The sequence below is a fragment of the Esox lucius genome, chromosome 20 (assembly GCF_011004845.1).
Source record: "Esox lucius isolate fEsoLuc1 chromosome 20, fEsoLuc1.pri, whole genome shotgun sequence".
Lineage (NCBI taxonomy): Eukaryota > Metazoa > Chordata > Actinopteri > Esociformes > Esocidae > Esox > Esox lucius.
The window spans coordinates 33,491,524-33,506,854 of record NC_047588.1 but is presented as its reverse complement, the minus strand read 5'-3'; the positions used below and the strand labels follow the sequence as shown (position 1 = coordinate 33,506,854).

The window sequence follows — 15,331 nt, the reverse complement described above, 5'->3', positions numbered from 1 at the left end:
GGGCTGAGGGCTGCTAAGCCCTTCACGGGGAATGGATGTCATGACAATTTTCCAGAGAAACAATTAAATGTGAAACTTTCAACCCTTTATCTTCCTAAAGCCCCTGGTACCGGGTCTGAATCCTAAATGTCTCCTGTGTCAGTCTGTCTCGTCGTCGAATGAACCATTGACACATTTCCTATGTTTTTTATTTTATACTGTCGTTTCAGATCCCGAGGATTACCAACCACCCATATGGAAATCTTACTGTAAGTATCTGAAGAACCATGTAGTTCTACTGTTTGCCTTTGCATGAAGAACCATGTAGTTCTACTGTTTGCCTTTGCATGAAGAACCATGCAGTTCTACTGTTTGCCTTTGCATGAAGAACCATGTAGTTCTACTGTTTGCCTTTGCATGAAGAACCATGCAGTTCTACTGTTTGCCTTTGCATGAAGAACCATGTAGTTCTACTGTTTGCTAGTCCATGAAGTATATACGCTAGAGGCCAGGAAGAACAGTCGTCGTCATCATAGCCAGGACTCTTTATGTGATCCATGTAAGGATATTAAAGCAGAACTACTTTCATCTCAATCCAACCCTGTTCAATGGTTTATGGTGAGGAGGAAGGAGGAGGAGGAGGAAGGAGGAGGAGGAGGAGGAAGGAGGAGGAGGAGAATGCAGTGCATTGTATTTAACGTTTTAGTTACGTCAAGACTTGGAGAAGGAAAACACAGAGTCAATTCAAGTCAGCCATACACTCTGAAGGCCCTCAAGAGATCAGGGTCCTGGACAGGCCCTGCATGGCACCATATTCACTTTGGACTAGTGCACTGAAACAGAGACAAGGGAGCCATTTGGGAGTCGGTCACACAGTGGAGACTACCTGCACAGCGGCTCAGCTCAAAAGGTTTTTGTCTGTCTTGGCCGAAACGCGTGTATGCAATATAGTATGACTCCTGGGTAGGTAAAATGATTGCAAGGTTCAATGTACAGGTTCCTTATACATTCGGCGCTTTTCCCTACCATGTCTCTGCAGGTGGGCTAACAGTCATGCAGCATTTAAAAAAAAAAGGTGTCTGAACTGCATTTGACTGTGTTTGCTGCCTGATTATGTCTGGTGTTATGACATTAAATCAGATACTGATTGTGACTCATCTGCAAGACATTATATCTCGGCATCAAGGCTGTGAGAGGTCATGTAGCTGCATAGAGAGTCCATTGCTTGCCACAGGAAGGTTGAAAGCATACCTAGTAGATATTACACCACAGCCACCTAATTTGTCAATTAGTGCCTTGTAAGTCTTAGTATAACTATACTGTACATGTGTGGTAAAGCGTCGTGGCTTCTTGGGGTTATATCCCTGCCACAAGCAATCAGTTCTCTCTGTTCTCCAACCTTCTCTATTGCTGGCTAGGGAGATATTTTTAGAGCTCACTATGTCATGTTCGTGGAAGTGTGTGTGGTGTGGTTCAGGGGTGTGTGTGTGTGTGTGTGTCCACTCCACTAAAAGATGTCCAGGACTGGCTGCTTGATGTGAGTGGGCCTGACTGAAACCAAAACTCCCAGTCAGGAGTCTGCGTCCTCCCGCATGGAAAATCTGCTGTGGGCAAGACACGGAGGCGACCTTTTACACAGGCTGCAGTCCCATAATGCTGTGCTACATTACAGCGGCAGAAGACATTTACATCTAGGCACGGATGCTGTCCTTTTTACAATCATCCACCCCTCTAAGAAAGAGTCCCAAAGTGGCGCCCCGGCCCCTAGCCCCCCCCCCCAGCCCGCTAAACGGATGAGTGGTGCGCTACACATGTACACAAACCAAACAAATCACTAATGAGCATGTCATCACCACACCACAGCATGCCCTTAGCCTCGGGTTTGGAAGATGTGCCATGAGTGTCACAGTCCGGTCCTACGTAAGCTAATGCCTTTGGAAGAGCCACAATGGGCTCCTGTGTCCCGCCCGCTCCAGAGCTGTGATACATTACACTGTCGCTTAAGCCGCAGGAAATGATTAATCGCGCTAAACCACACGCTTCCTCTCCATTCCATCTTCAGCGGTTTCACTGATTTACACCGAGCACTTAAATTCCCTAAGTACACTTAATCCACGACGGCCGTTTGGGCTCCTGCCGCTGTGGTGCTGCGCGTGCCGGCCTCAACCGTACCCTATTCCCTTCACAGCTCTGGTTAAAAGTAGTGCACTACGTAGGGTGCATGTGGGTGTGATTTCGGGATGCATCCCACCCCCCCCCCCCCCCACTGTGTTCAGTCACGTTAATAGACGCTGGTAGTGTCCTGCATTAGGGAACCCGGCTGGACCTCCTCCCTCCCTCCCTCCCTCCTCCTCCCTCCCTCCCAGACGTATGTAATGCCGTTCCCTATGGAGTCTTAATGGCCCTGGTCTGAAGCTCTACGGGGGAATAATGTGCCATTTGGGTCTCAGAACTCCGTATAGTAACCATCCACCCGTTCATGTTCACTAAGAGGGGATTGGTGATGGATGAGGCCTCTCATAGAAACCACAATGAGAGATTTGCCCCTGGATATCTGAAGGTTAAGATTGACCCCTGGTGTTCCTACCAGTCTTTGTTGGAAACGTGACCCAAGGGGGACTCGTTGATGTGGGGACGGGCGGTGCTGTCACTACATCCCTAGCTAGCAGCGCCCTGCTAATGAGGGCAATGGTTTCTAGGAGTCTTTGAAACGGGGGTAAGATCTGATGACGTTCGGTCAGCTGCCTGAGAATCTACAAGCAGAATCTGCCCTCAGGAGATCAGTGTTCTGCTGTGCCTTTTCAGCTTGAATCAACTGTCTGTACTGTGTCTGGACTATGGGTGTGATCATTTCTACTTTTGTTAACACAGTATAAATATATATTATATTTTGAAAGTGTCTTGGAGTCCTGACCTGAGTGTCCTTAAAGACGTGCATGGACCACATTATTGTCAGAGCGCCTTGTAACGTTTGTCTGTCTCTAACAGTGTACCAGCTTCAGCAGGAGGCCCCTCGGCCCAAGAGGATCACCTGTCCACAGGAGGTCAGTACTGTACAGTACATCAACACATTGACATTATCACTAAACACAGTCTACAGTACAGTACAGTACATCAACACATACACATTATCACTTAACACAGTCTACAGTACAGTACATCAACACATAGACATTATCAATAAACACAGTCTACAGTACAGTACATCAACACATAGACATTATCACTTAACACAGTCTACAGTACAGTACATCAACACAAAGACATTATCACTTAACACAGTCTACTGTACAGTACATCAACACATAGACATTATCACTTAACACAGTCTACAGTACAGTACATCAACACATAGACATTATCACTAAACACAGTCTACAGTACAGTACAGTACATCAACACATAGACATTATCACTTAACACAGTCTACAGTACAGTACATCAACACATAGACATTATCACTAAACACAGTCTACAGTACAGTACAGTACATCAACACATAGACATTATCACTTAACACAGTCTACAGTACAGTACATCAACACATAGACATTATCACTTAACACAGTCTACAGTACAGTACATCAACACATAGACATTATCACTAAACACAGTCTACAGTACAGTACAGTACATCAACACATAGACATTATCACTTAACACAGTCTACAGTACAGTACATCAACACATAGACATTATCACTTAACACAGTCTACAGTACAGTACATCAACACAGACATTATCACTAAACACAGTCTACAGTACAGTACAGTACATCAACACATAGACATTATCACTTAACACAGTCTACAGTACAGTACATCAACACATAGACATTATCACTTAACACAGTCTACAGTACAGTACATCAACACATAGACATTATCACTAAACACAGTCTACTGTACAGTACATCATCACATAGACATTATCACTAAACCCAGTCTTCTGTACAGTACATCATCACATAGACATTATCACTAAACACAGTCTACTGTAAAGTACATCATCACATAGACATTATCATTTAACACGGCCTACAGTATTGTTAATGTTTTTCAGCATGGTAGGGTGTATGCTGTGTTTTATTACTTCAGTTACTGTACAACCCTGTTTCCCAAAAAGTTGCGATGCTGCATAAAATGCAAATAAAAACAGAATGCAATGATGTGCAAATCATTTATCCCTGTATTTAATTGAAAACCTATGTCAACTGATGTCAACAGATGTGTATAGTCACCCATGCCATGCACCCCCATAGCATCACAGACACTGGCTTTTGAACTGTGCGCTGATTAGAAGCCGCATGGTCCCTCTCCTCTTTAGTCCGGAGGATGTGGTGTCCATGATTCCCAAAAATAATTTCATCTTAAATGAGATTGGGCCCAAAGAATGTGACGGTGGTTCTGTGTCTTGTATATATATGGTAGAGTTTTAACTTGCATTTGTGGATGCAGCGACGTACTGTCTTCACAGACAATGGTTTTCGAAGTGTTCCTGAGCCGTGACTTTCACTATAGAATGGTGTGTTTTAATGCAGTGCTGCCTGAAGGCCCGAAGATCACAGCCATCCAATATTGGTTTTCGGCCTTCTCCCTTGCATACAGAGATTTTTCCGGATTCTCTGAATCTTTTAATTATATTATATACCATAGATGATGAGATCCCCAAACTCTTTGCAATTGTACATTTACATTTATTCTTAAATTGTTGCACTATTTGCCAGTCTTTCACAGAGTGGTGAACCCCTCCCCATCCTCACTTCTGATAGGCCCATCCTCTCTGGAATGATCTTTTAATACCCAATCATGTTACTGACCTGTTGCCAATCCACCAAATTAGTTGTATGATATCCCACCAGGTTTAGTTTTTTAGCATTACACACCCTTTCCAGTCTTTTGTTGCCCCTGTCACAGCTTTTTTTAAACATGTTGCTGCCATCAAATTCCATCAATGGGCATATATTTTTCAAGAAACAATAAAATGTCTCCTTTTCAACATTTGATATATTGTCTTTGTACAATTTTTTACGAAATACAGAGATAAATGATTTGCACATCATGGAATTCTGTTTTTATGTGCATTCCCAACTTTTTCGGGAACACGGTCGTTCCACAGATTATTCCAGTTAGTATGTATGTCATTACTTCTCTACTCTGGCACCAAATGGTAAAAGGGGTTGGGTTATTAGCGACATTACATTTAAGGAATTTAGTAGACACTCCTATCCGGAAAAACCAAGTGGTGAGTCCACACGTTGCTGCACTGCATTTCAGAGATAGATACCGATAAAGACCAAGATGGAGTGAGATGGATAGACCAAGAGAGACCAGCAGATAGTGACGGTCACTGGGACCTAGAGACAGGCTGTCACCGGGACGGGGAGGCACCTGCCTTTCTGCTGTGTAGGATGTCTCTGTCATTCATGTGTGCTGTTAGACAGCCTGGCCAAGCTGTTGGTGGGCTTTTCAAGACCACATTAAGACGACGTGCATGTGAGACAATCCCCTCTTCTCTGCCTCCACAGATGGAGAACAGACCCCGATACTATGGCAGAGAGTGAGTGGGAGCTTACTGTGACTATCGTTCTCTGCATCCATTCCATTCCCCATCAGCTGTTGACCGGCTCCAGCTGTGTGCTTTGTGGTTAGCCGCCACCTACCGCTGCATCTGAGCGCGTGTTCGGGGATTTATGGCGTGTGCATGTGCATGCACGCTCAGGGTTGCATGGTAACAGGTTACATGTTTAGGGACGGTTCCAATTACAAATGGTTGAGTCACTAATCAGCCTGGGTTACTTAAGTTACATGATTAAAAAGGTTCATTATTATTTGTGATTACTTAATCAAGGATGATTTGATTAGATTTCCATTGTCCTACTGATTGCACATGAACGGTTGATTTGCTTTTCCCCTGTTCAACTGTTTTAATAAACAGCTAATGCATCTGAACTCTGCCGTTCCTTTTTTCACTCTCTCTTTTTTGTAAAGCTCCAAGTTCAGGGGAAGAGAAATGCTTTAAGAATGTGCAAAAAAGAGTGTCTTAAAAGCACCCAGCGCTCAAGGCTGTAGGAAGATAGCAAGGGGTAAAACAAGAAATCCCATTTTATTTTGAAGCATAGGTTAATAGCTTTGAATAAATAGCTTATTCACATTTGTGGCAAGTTGTTGTTCAGACATATTGACATGCACAATTCACGGCAACTGACATTTTAAATTGTTACCGTTATTTTTCAAAACAGTAGCAGAATTGTTTTTAATGCATCACAAAATTGACTGATCTTGAATGCAAACAATAACCTAGGTTACTGTATATTAAACACATACTGTGTAATATAAAAATTCTGTTCAATTTTGAATGAATAAAATTTGATATTGGGCTATTAAAATAAAATTCCAGTGGAGAGGACCTGTTGATGAAGATTAGTTATATAGTGTGTAAGCTGATAGCTTCTACGTACAGTTTTCTTGTTTTCTTCCAAATGTATGTTTTTCCCAGAATATGTATTTGGAAATGTGCGCATGTTGCCCATCATTCTCAACTTAATCCACAGCCATTGTTTAGAAACAAGTGATCACTGTGGCTGAATTACGCAGTAATATTTAGCATATTTTCTTCATGTCTGGGCAACACAAAATATTTAAAGATTGTCTGATTAAATGGTTTACATTACTGATTAAATGTTTTAAGTAATCCAGCCAACCCATGTACATCTGGTTCCTTGTGGCTCTTTGTGTGGAAATGTCTCTGCACATCTGTTTGTTTGTGTGTGTGTGTGTGTGTGTGTTTGTTTCTTGCATGTGTGGATATTACAGAAAGACACATCAAGGTGGATAGCCAGTGCCACAGTATTGACAGGAGATTTGTGTCTCTTTCGAGGTTCCATGGCATGATCTCACGGGAGTACGCAGATGAGCTCCTGGGCGGGGCGGAGGGGGCTTATCTCATCAGGGAGAGCCGAAGACAGCCAGGGACACACACCTTGGCCCTCAGGTACACGCCCTGTCATTGCTCCACTCACATGGTGAATATGCTCCCTGGGTCTGACCGCCCCACTCACTCCCCTCCTGGTCACCCCAGGTTCGGACACCAGACCCTGAACTACAGGCTGTTCTACGACGGGAAGCACTTTGTGGGGGAGAAGCGCTTCGAGTCCGTCCACGACCTGGTGACGGATGGCCTCATCACCCTCTACATTGAGACCAAGGCGGCCGAGTACATCGCCAAGATGACCACCAATCCCATCTACGAACATCTGGGCTACACCTCCCTGCTCAAGGACAAGATGACGCACCGGCGAGGACGCAGCGAGCCCCGCAGGGTGACCTTCCAGAGGGACGACAACAAGGTGAGCCAGCAAACGTATTTGAGATTGTTCATGTAATTAGAAGGGCTTTGGAAGATTTGATGAATGGTGATTGCGGTGGTGTCACGTGGGAAAACACTTGGCCCTATAGCATGTTTAACATCTGCTACACCAACATTAACACAAGAACAGTGACCGACAGACAGACAGGGGCCAAAACCAAAACTCAGAGACACAGATAACCAGAACACCTGCCTTTAACTGTGGTGAAACACTAAAGTAGTTCAGACATTGATTGAGAACTAAAAAGGCATGTCAGAAAACAGGATTGAAACATCTGTTGAATCAGCACATAATACAGAATTACTTTTTTGAATTGGCTAATAAAGACTACCAGAAACTCACCAATGACATTGAAAGAATCCATGAAATGGAAGACAAATGTCACCCATAAAAACTACCGGGAATCTGCTTGAACAGAACGCTTGGAAAAATCCTTTGCAGTATCAACCGCAGCAAATTTCAAATAGGCTTTTTTCCAGAATACAGCATGACAGACCAGATATTCATCCTTTACACAGCAATTGAACAACAAACAAAACAAAAGCAAAACACGCTATTCTTCAGGTCGGGGGGTGAGACAGGAGTGTTTTGTGTTTGTTAGTGTCCTTGTCACTACTGGTCGTATGATGCGGTACCTGCAGCCGATTCAGGTTGCACAGGCAGTCCAGCTCCTCCAGGATGGCACATCCATAAGTGCCGGCGCAAGGTTTGCTGTGTCTCCCAGTACAGTCTCAAGAGCATGGAGGAGATACCAGGAGACGGGCTGTTACACAAGGAGAGCTGGACTGGGCTGTAGAAGGACATAAACCCAGCAGCAGGACCGGTATATGCTCCTTTGTGCGAGGAGGAGCAGAGGAGCACTGCCAGAGCCCTACAAAATGACCTCCAGCGGGCTACTGGTGTGAATGTTTCTGACCAGTCTGTCAGAAATAGACTCCATGAGGGTGGCATGAGGGCCCAATGTCCTCCAGTGGGACCTGTGCTAACAGTCCAGCACCGTGCAGCTTGATTGGCATTGGGCAGAGAACACCAGAATTGTCAGGTCTGCCATTGGTGCCCCGTTCTCTTCACAGACGAGAGCAGGTTCACACTGAGCACATGTGACAGATGTGAAAGAGTCTGGAGACATGTTATTCTGCCTGCAACATCAATCAGCCTGACCAGTTTGGGTACCGGCCTGACTGCTATTAGGTACCGGGATTACCTTACGCTGGTGCAGTAAGCCCTGGGTTCCTTCTGGGGCAGGACAATGCCAGCCTCATGTGGCCAGAGTGTGTAGGCAGTTCCCCAGGCCTGAATCCAATTGAGAACCTCTGGGATGTTATGTATCGGTACATCCGACATCGCCAGTTAGCACCACAGGAGCTCACTGATGCCCTGATCCAGGTCTGGGAGGAGATCCCCCAGGACACCATCCACCGTCTCATCAGGAGCATGCCCAGACATTGTCGGGAGTGCATACAGGCACGTGGGGGCCATACACACTATTGAGTCACATTATGAGTTGACGTGATGAAATTCATACAAGTTGGAACAGCTCAATTGTTTACATTGATTTTCAGTGTGAGTTTGAATCCAGCCCTCAATTGTTTGGTGATTTTGGTTTCCATTGAACGTTGTTAACTTCATTTTGTTCTCAACGAATTGCACAATGTACAGTAAAGATTTTGAACTTCAATATATTTTGTTCATCAAGACCCAATGTGTGATTTCAGTGTTCCCTTAATTTTTTTGAGCAGTGTAAATATTAATTGAAAATAAATTAATTGGCACTGGAATTGTCTGCAGCACCTGTAATCACCCTGCTGGACCATTGATGAATACCGTTTGGAGATGTTCTGGTGCTTCTATCTGCCTGCGGTAGCACTTAAATCGTCTGCACAAATTCTGTGAGACCTAGGCCCTAACAGTGAATCTCAGGGAGACAAAAAGAATCATTTTTCAAATAACTCCAGATTGCACCTAACTTGGCCTAAACATCCACAACTGAGGTAAGTTCAACCAGGCCCTGAATGACCTTAGAGACAAGGATAGAAGGGCCTTGTGTTCATTTGAAAATTACCTACAATTTGGGGTCCATTTACCAGCCAAGAATTCAAACTTTGCATACAGAATCTGCTACAGTGTTTTTAGATTACAATGCTAAACCTCCAATAATGCATGTAGAGCTTAAACCATTAATCATCAAAATACTGAAAAAATGCCTTTAAATTCCACACCCACCTTAAGGAAAGCAACACTGAACCTTTTCGTAATAAAGCCCTAATCCACAGAGGGATAAACCATGAGAAGACCTTCCTTAACCAGTTGGTTTTGGGTCTCTGTTCACAAACTCAGGCCGATACCACAGAGCCCCAGAGAGCAACACGGTAAGTCTCAACAATATTATGAGAAAAAATATATATTTGACACACTGGGAAGAATCAATCAAAAAGATACAGTCAATTGGAATGCTCATCATGAAACCCTTAAGAAAGGACACAGAAGCAGAATACCTGACCATTGTGACTGATCCAAAATTAAGGAAGACCTTAACTATGTACATATTGACCTGACTCTCTAAAGAAGACTGACTATACACACTGTCCCGAAAACCAGATGGAAATGGAGCTGCACCTCTTAACCTCCTGACACCTGCATGACTACATTGGAGACACATTTCATACAGACTCACAAAAAAATCATACAGAAAAATAAAAAAGATCCCCTATTCACATGTTCTCTAGTGCCCTTAGCTGTTCATATAATAATGTAAAAAGGCACAATTTGTACACAATTATGTGTTTATTTTTTCTCCACCTGCTATAGCAATGTAAACAAATGTTTCCCATGCCAGTAAGGTCCTTCAAATGGAAATGTAGGGGACAGAAAGAGAGACGGTAGGATGGAGTGATGGTGAGAAACAGACAGGGAGGGAGAAAGAATCAGAGTCAGGGGCGTGGAGAGAGGGAGAAAGAAAGAGAACGAGACAGAGGATTAAATATGTTATATGGAAAATCAATACTTATTCCCAGAGTAGGATTTGGCACTATGTCCACTGTTACATCATACCAAAATATAGCAATTTGAATGGACTGGGAGAGAGACTGATGGGGAGAGAGAGAGACTGATGGGAAGTGAGAGAGACTGATGGGGAGAGAGAGCGAGAGACTGATGGGGAGAGAGAGAGACTGATGGGGAGAAAGAGAGACTGATGGGGAGAGCGAGAGACTGATGGGGAGAGAGAGAGACTGATGGGGAGAAAGAGAGACTGATGGGGAGAGTGAGAGACTGATGGGGAGAGATGATTCAGAGTGTGTGTGTGTGTGTGTGTGGTGTCAGTATACGTGTGTGTTCATGTTATGTGTGAAGCTGTGTGTGTGCTACAGTGTGTGTGTTTGGGTGGGCATCAGAAATGAACCTGTAGATGTACTGTTCTGGACCTGTAGATGAATCACCCCATTGTTCTCCTCATCTTCATGTCTTGTGAAGGATTTAGACTGGGAGTCAATGCAATAGTCAATGTGAAATGCCTGCGTTTCTCCCTTCAGTCTGATCTGGGGTGTTGTCCCACACCCACCACTAGGGGGCAACCAGACCCAGCCACACGGCCATGTCGCACCTCACGCTTGGTTGTGATTGCACGTTTCGGTTGTGACGACCGTTCCTCATCCATGTTTGGGTTCCTTCACGATATCTTTAGTTTTCGCCATGTTCCTCTCGTAGGTCGTCCCAAAGAATATGGATACGTCATCCAGTTCCGTAGAACATTATGTTTGTGTCCCAAATGGCACCTCCTTGCCTCAACCTTGTAGCGCACTAACTGAGCCCCTGTGGGTTTCCATCAGTGGTCTGACAGCTACATGTCAGTGGTGAGTGGCTGTGGACGGGCATGTCTCCTCGTGTCTCCGGTACCCAACAGCACAGGGCTATTCATGTCACAGACCACCCTCTGCTGTCAGAGTGAAGGGGACAGAGAGAGCCTTGGGCCTTTAATGAAGGCCTGTTTCATTAGGGTTTATCCCTACAGGCTTTCAGAAGTTCTTGGAGTCAGAAGGATTGCAAACGATTCAGAGATTATTCCGAGGCAATTGAATCATAGGAATTCACAGATTCTGTCTGATTCAGGAATTAAATCCTTGAAATACAACAAAACCCCTCTAAGAAGAACCAGGATGAAACCGTTTTTTTTTTTTTCATCGAAACACGTACTCATTCACTTGGCAATGTCTGTAGGTGGTTTTAATACCTAGATGAGCTGAATGAACTCGTTGTAAGTCCCTCTGGATAAGAGTCCCTGTTAAATGACAGGAATGTAAATATAATGTGAATGTACCAGTCTTTCTGATATACATGGGCTATTTGTCCTGATCAAATAGACAGTTTTGCCCTTTGTCTGTAATGCAACAAAGAAGCTTGGAGGGTTTTCTCACCTGTCTAAGCCATTACTTGGCAAGCTGATATCTGGAGCCTTTAAAAAAGAAGAAGAAATGATTTTGTCGGTGCATCAGCAACCTCAGTCTGTAAAAATGTGTTTTGAATGTCACACATCTGTGAAGATTATCTCTGTCCAAAATGGCATCCTATTGCCTGTGTAGTTCCCAGATCTTTTATTAGAGGCCAATAGGGAGTAGGGTGTCAAACATAACTTGTCCTGCAAATGACCAGCCTCCTGTATTGGACAAACACCTGCCAGTCAGTTACCTCCAATAAAAGACAGAGGTCAGAGGTCAGTCCCTCTGTTTCCTTTTCGGTCTGTTTCCCAAATTACACCGTATTCCCTTTATAGCCCCTCAGGGTGTCATTTTGGGAGTAGAGCTGGGCCAGTACCCACGCTGACTGTAGTTCACAGTGCATTACTATGTTTTGCCATGTCTAGAATCACGCCCTGTGGTCACGGATGCTAGGACAACACGCTCCCTCACGGTGCTCCTTTCATCTGTGTGCGGTGAATGCCTGGTCGAGGCGTATGTGTGTGTTCCCTGTAAATTCCTCCCATGGGGGACTGAGGTGACTGACTCACAGGACCTGTCTGGCAACATGCAGTTTATCAGTCCTCTCAGTTCACACGCCTCCCTCATTGTGAGTTAATGTGTGTGTGTGTGTGTGTGTGTTTGTGCCTGTGTGTGTGTTCTAGGAGTTGCAACAGTGGCCAAACCCCTGATGATATGCCCTAATCCTCTAGGGACCTGGTTAAAAGTAGTGTGCTTTGTGGGGGTGAAGGGTGCCATTTGTGATGCGGTGAAAGAATGTGATGAATGCTTTTCTAATCCACTTCCTTGGTGTTGTGGCCTTTTGTAAGGTGAGTTTGGATGATCCTAATTTAAGGTAACAGTGGTTGGTTTTGAGGTCAATGCTGGATCTCTTTCTCGAGCCCCCTGTTCTGATCCCTGAAGATGATCTATATCAATAGTTGATTTGTTGCAAAGCAAACTGCTACTACTGCCAAGCTTTTATATGAGCTTTTATATGGAAGCTGCCTACTTTGTTTAAGGCTTTCAAAGATGATCTATTGTTAGTTTTTTCAGTCATAGACAGATCTGTTGTTGTTTTGAATATACCATTTCGTGACTGCACTCTGAATAGTAAACCAATTTTTTTGCACTGACTACAATTCCTTTCACATTGATGTTACTGTTTGTGGTTACACATTTGTCAATTGTGGGACTGTAAAAACAACCCTCCATTTTAGTCATTTAGCAGAGGCTTTTATCCAGAGCAACCTGCAGTTAGTCTTACCCATGATTCTCTGCTCTCATCACTGTCTTCTCAGCTGCTCCCTCACAGTGAATAAAGGAGCCAGTCCGTTGAAAGGAAACCCAGGCTGTTTGTCCCATTATCTTTTGTTTCTTTCTATTCCAACACTCTTTTCTGAGATGCCAGATGTCTCTCAAGGGACAAAGAGCCTAACCCTTACTCACGCACTTTCTTAATACATACACCCCCCCCCCCCACTGTGTCCATCTTTTTTAGTCCAACATCCTTTCTTCACCATGTCCCTATCCTCCCTCCCCATGTATGTATATATATTCCCCCTCCCCATGTATGTATATATATTCCCCCTTCCCCATGTATGTATATATATTCCCCCTCCCCCTGTATGTATATATATTCCCCCTCCCCCTGTATGTATATATATTCCCCCTCCCCATGTATGTATATATATATTCCTCCCCCCTGTATGTATATATATTCCCCCTTCCCCTGTATGTATATATATCCTCCCTGTATGTATATATATTCCCCCTGTCGCTGTATGTATATATATTCCCCCTTCCCCTGTATGTATATATATTCCCCCTTCCCCTGTATGTATATATATTCCCCCTTCCCCTGTATGTATATATATTCCCCCTCCCCCTGTATGTATATATATTCCCCCTCCCCCTGTATGTATATATATTCCCCCTCCCCCTGTATGTATATATATTCCCCCTCCCCCTGTATGTATATATATTCCCCCTCCCCCTGTATGTATATATATTCCCCCTCCCCCTGTATGTATATATTCCCCCTTCCCCTGTATGTATATATATTCCCCCTTCCCCTGTATGTATATATATTCCCCCTGTCCCTGTATGTATATATATCCCCCTGTCCCTGTATGTATATATATTCCCCCTCCCCCTGTATGTATATATATATTCCCCCTCCCCCTGTATGTATATATATTCCCCCTTCCCCTGTATGTATGTATATATATATATATTCCCCCTCCCCCTGTATGTATATATATTCCCCCTCCCCTGTATGTATATATATTCCCCCTCCCCTGTATGTATATATATTCCCCCTTCCCATGTATGTATATATATTCCCCCTTCCCCATGTATGTATATATATTCCCCCTCCCCCTGTATGTATATATATATTCCCCCTCCCCCTGTATGTATATATATTCCCCCTTCCCCTGTATGTATGTATATATATATATATTCCCCCTCCCCCTGTATGTATATATATTCCCCCTCCCCCTGTATGTATATATATTCCCCCTTCCCCTGTATGTATGTATATATATATATATTCCCCCTCCCCCTGTATGTATATATATTCCCCCTCCCCTGTATGTATATATATTCCTCCTCCCCTGTATGTATATATATTCCCCCTTCCCCTGTATGTATATATATTCCCCCTCCCCCTGTATGTATATATATTCCTCCTCCCCTGTATGTATATATATCCCCCCTTCCCCTGTATGTATATATATTCCCCCTGTCCCTGTATGTATATATATTCCCCCTCCCCCTGTATATATATATATTCCCCCTCCCCTGTATGTATGTATATATATATATATATATTCCCCCTCCCCCTGTATGTATATATATTCCCCCTCCCCTGTATGTATATATATATATATATATATTCCCCCTCCCCCTGTATGTATATATATTCCCCCTCCCCCTGTATGTATATATATTCCCCCTCCCCTGTATGTATATATATTCCCCCTCCCCTGTATGTATATATATATATATATATATATATTCCCCCTCCCCTGTATGTATATATATATATATATATATTCCCCCTCCCCTGTATGTATATATATTCCCCCTCCCCTGTATGTATATATATATATATATATATATTCCCCCTCCCCTGTATGTATATATATATATATATATATATTCCCCCCCCCCAGTATGTATATATATTCCCCCTCCCCTGTATGTATATATATTCCCCCTCCCCTGTATGTATATATATATATATATATTCCCCCTCCCCTGTATGTATATATATTCCCCCTCCCCTGTATGTATATATATTCCCCCTCCCCTGTATGTATATATATTCCCCCTCCCCTGTATGTATATATATATATATATATATATTCCCCCTCCCCTGTATGTATATATATTCCCCCTCCCCTGTATGTATATATATATATATATATTCCCCCTCCCCTGTATGTATATATATATATATATATATATTCCCCCTCCCCCTGTATGTATATATATTCCCCCTCCCCTGTATGTATATATATTCCCC

The 15,331-nt window shown here is 43.5% G+C and overlaps 1 protein-coding gene across 2 annotated transcripts in view; it reads left to right on the top strand.

Annotated features, from left to right (window-relative positions):
* Positions 1-15,331, top strand: part of chn2 (chimerin 2) — a 41,137-nt gene that overhangs the window by 13,443 nt on the left and 12,363 nt on the right. The window contains exons 2-6 of one of the 2 annotated variants that reach the window (XM_010884548.3): positions 210-248; positions 2,968-3,023; positions 5,507-5,538; positions 6,859-6,972; positions 7,060-7,327. In XM_010884548.3, coding sequence (XP_010882850.1) covers positions 210-248; positions 2,968-3,023; positions 5,507-5,538; positions 6,859-6,972; positions 7,060-7,327 — 509 coding nt within the window. The remainder of the gene's footprint in view (positions 1-209; positions 249-2,967; positions 3,024-5,506; positions 5,539-6,858; positions 6,973-7,059; positions 7,328-15,331) is intronic. The other variant, XM_034288821.1, reaches the window with a different exon arrangement.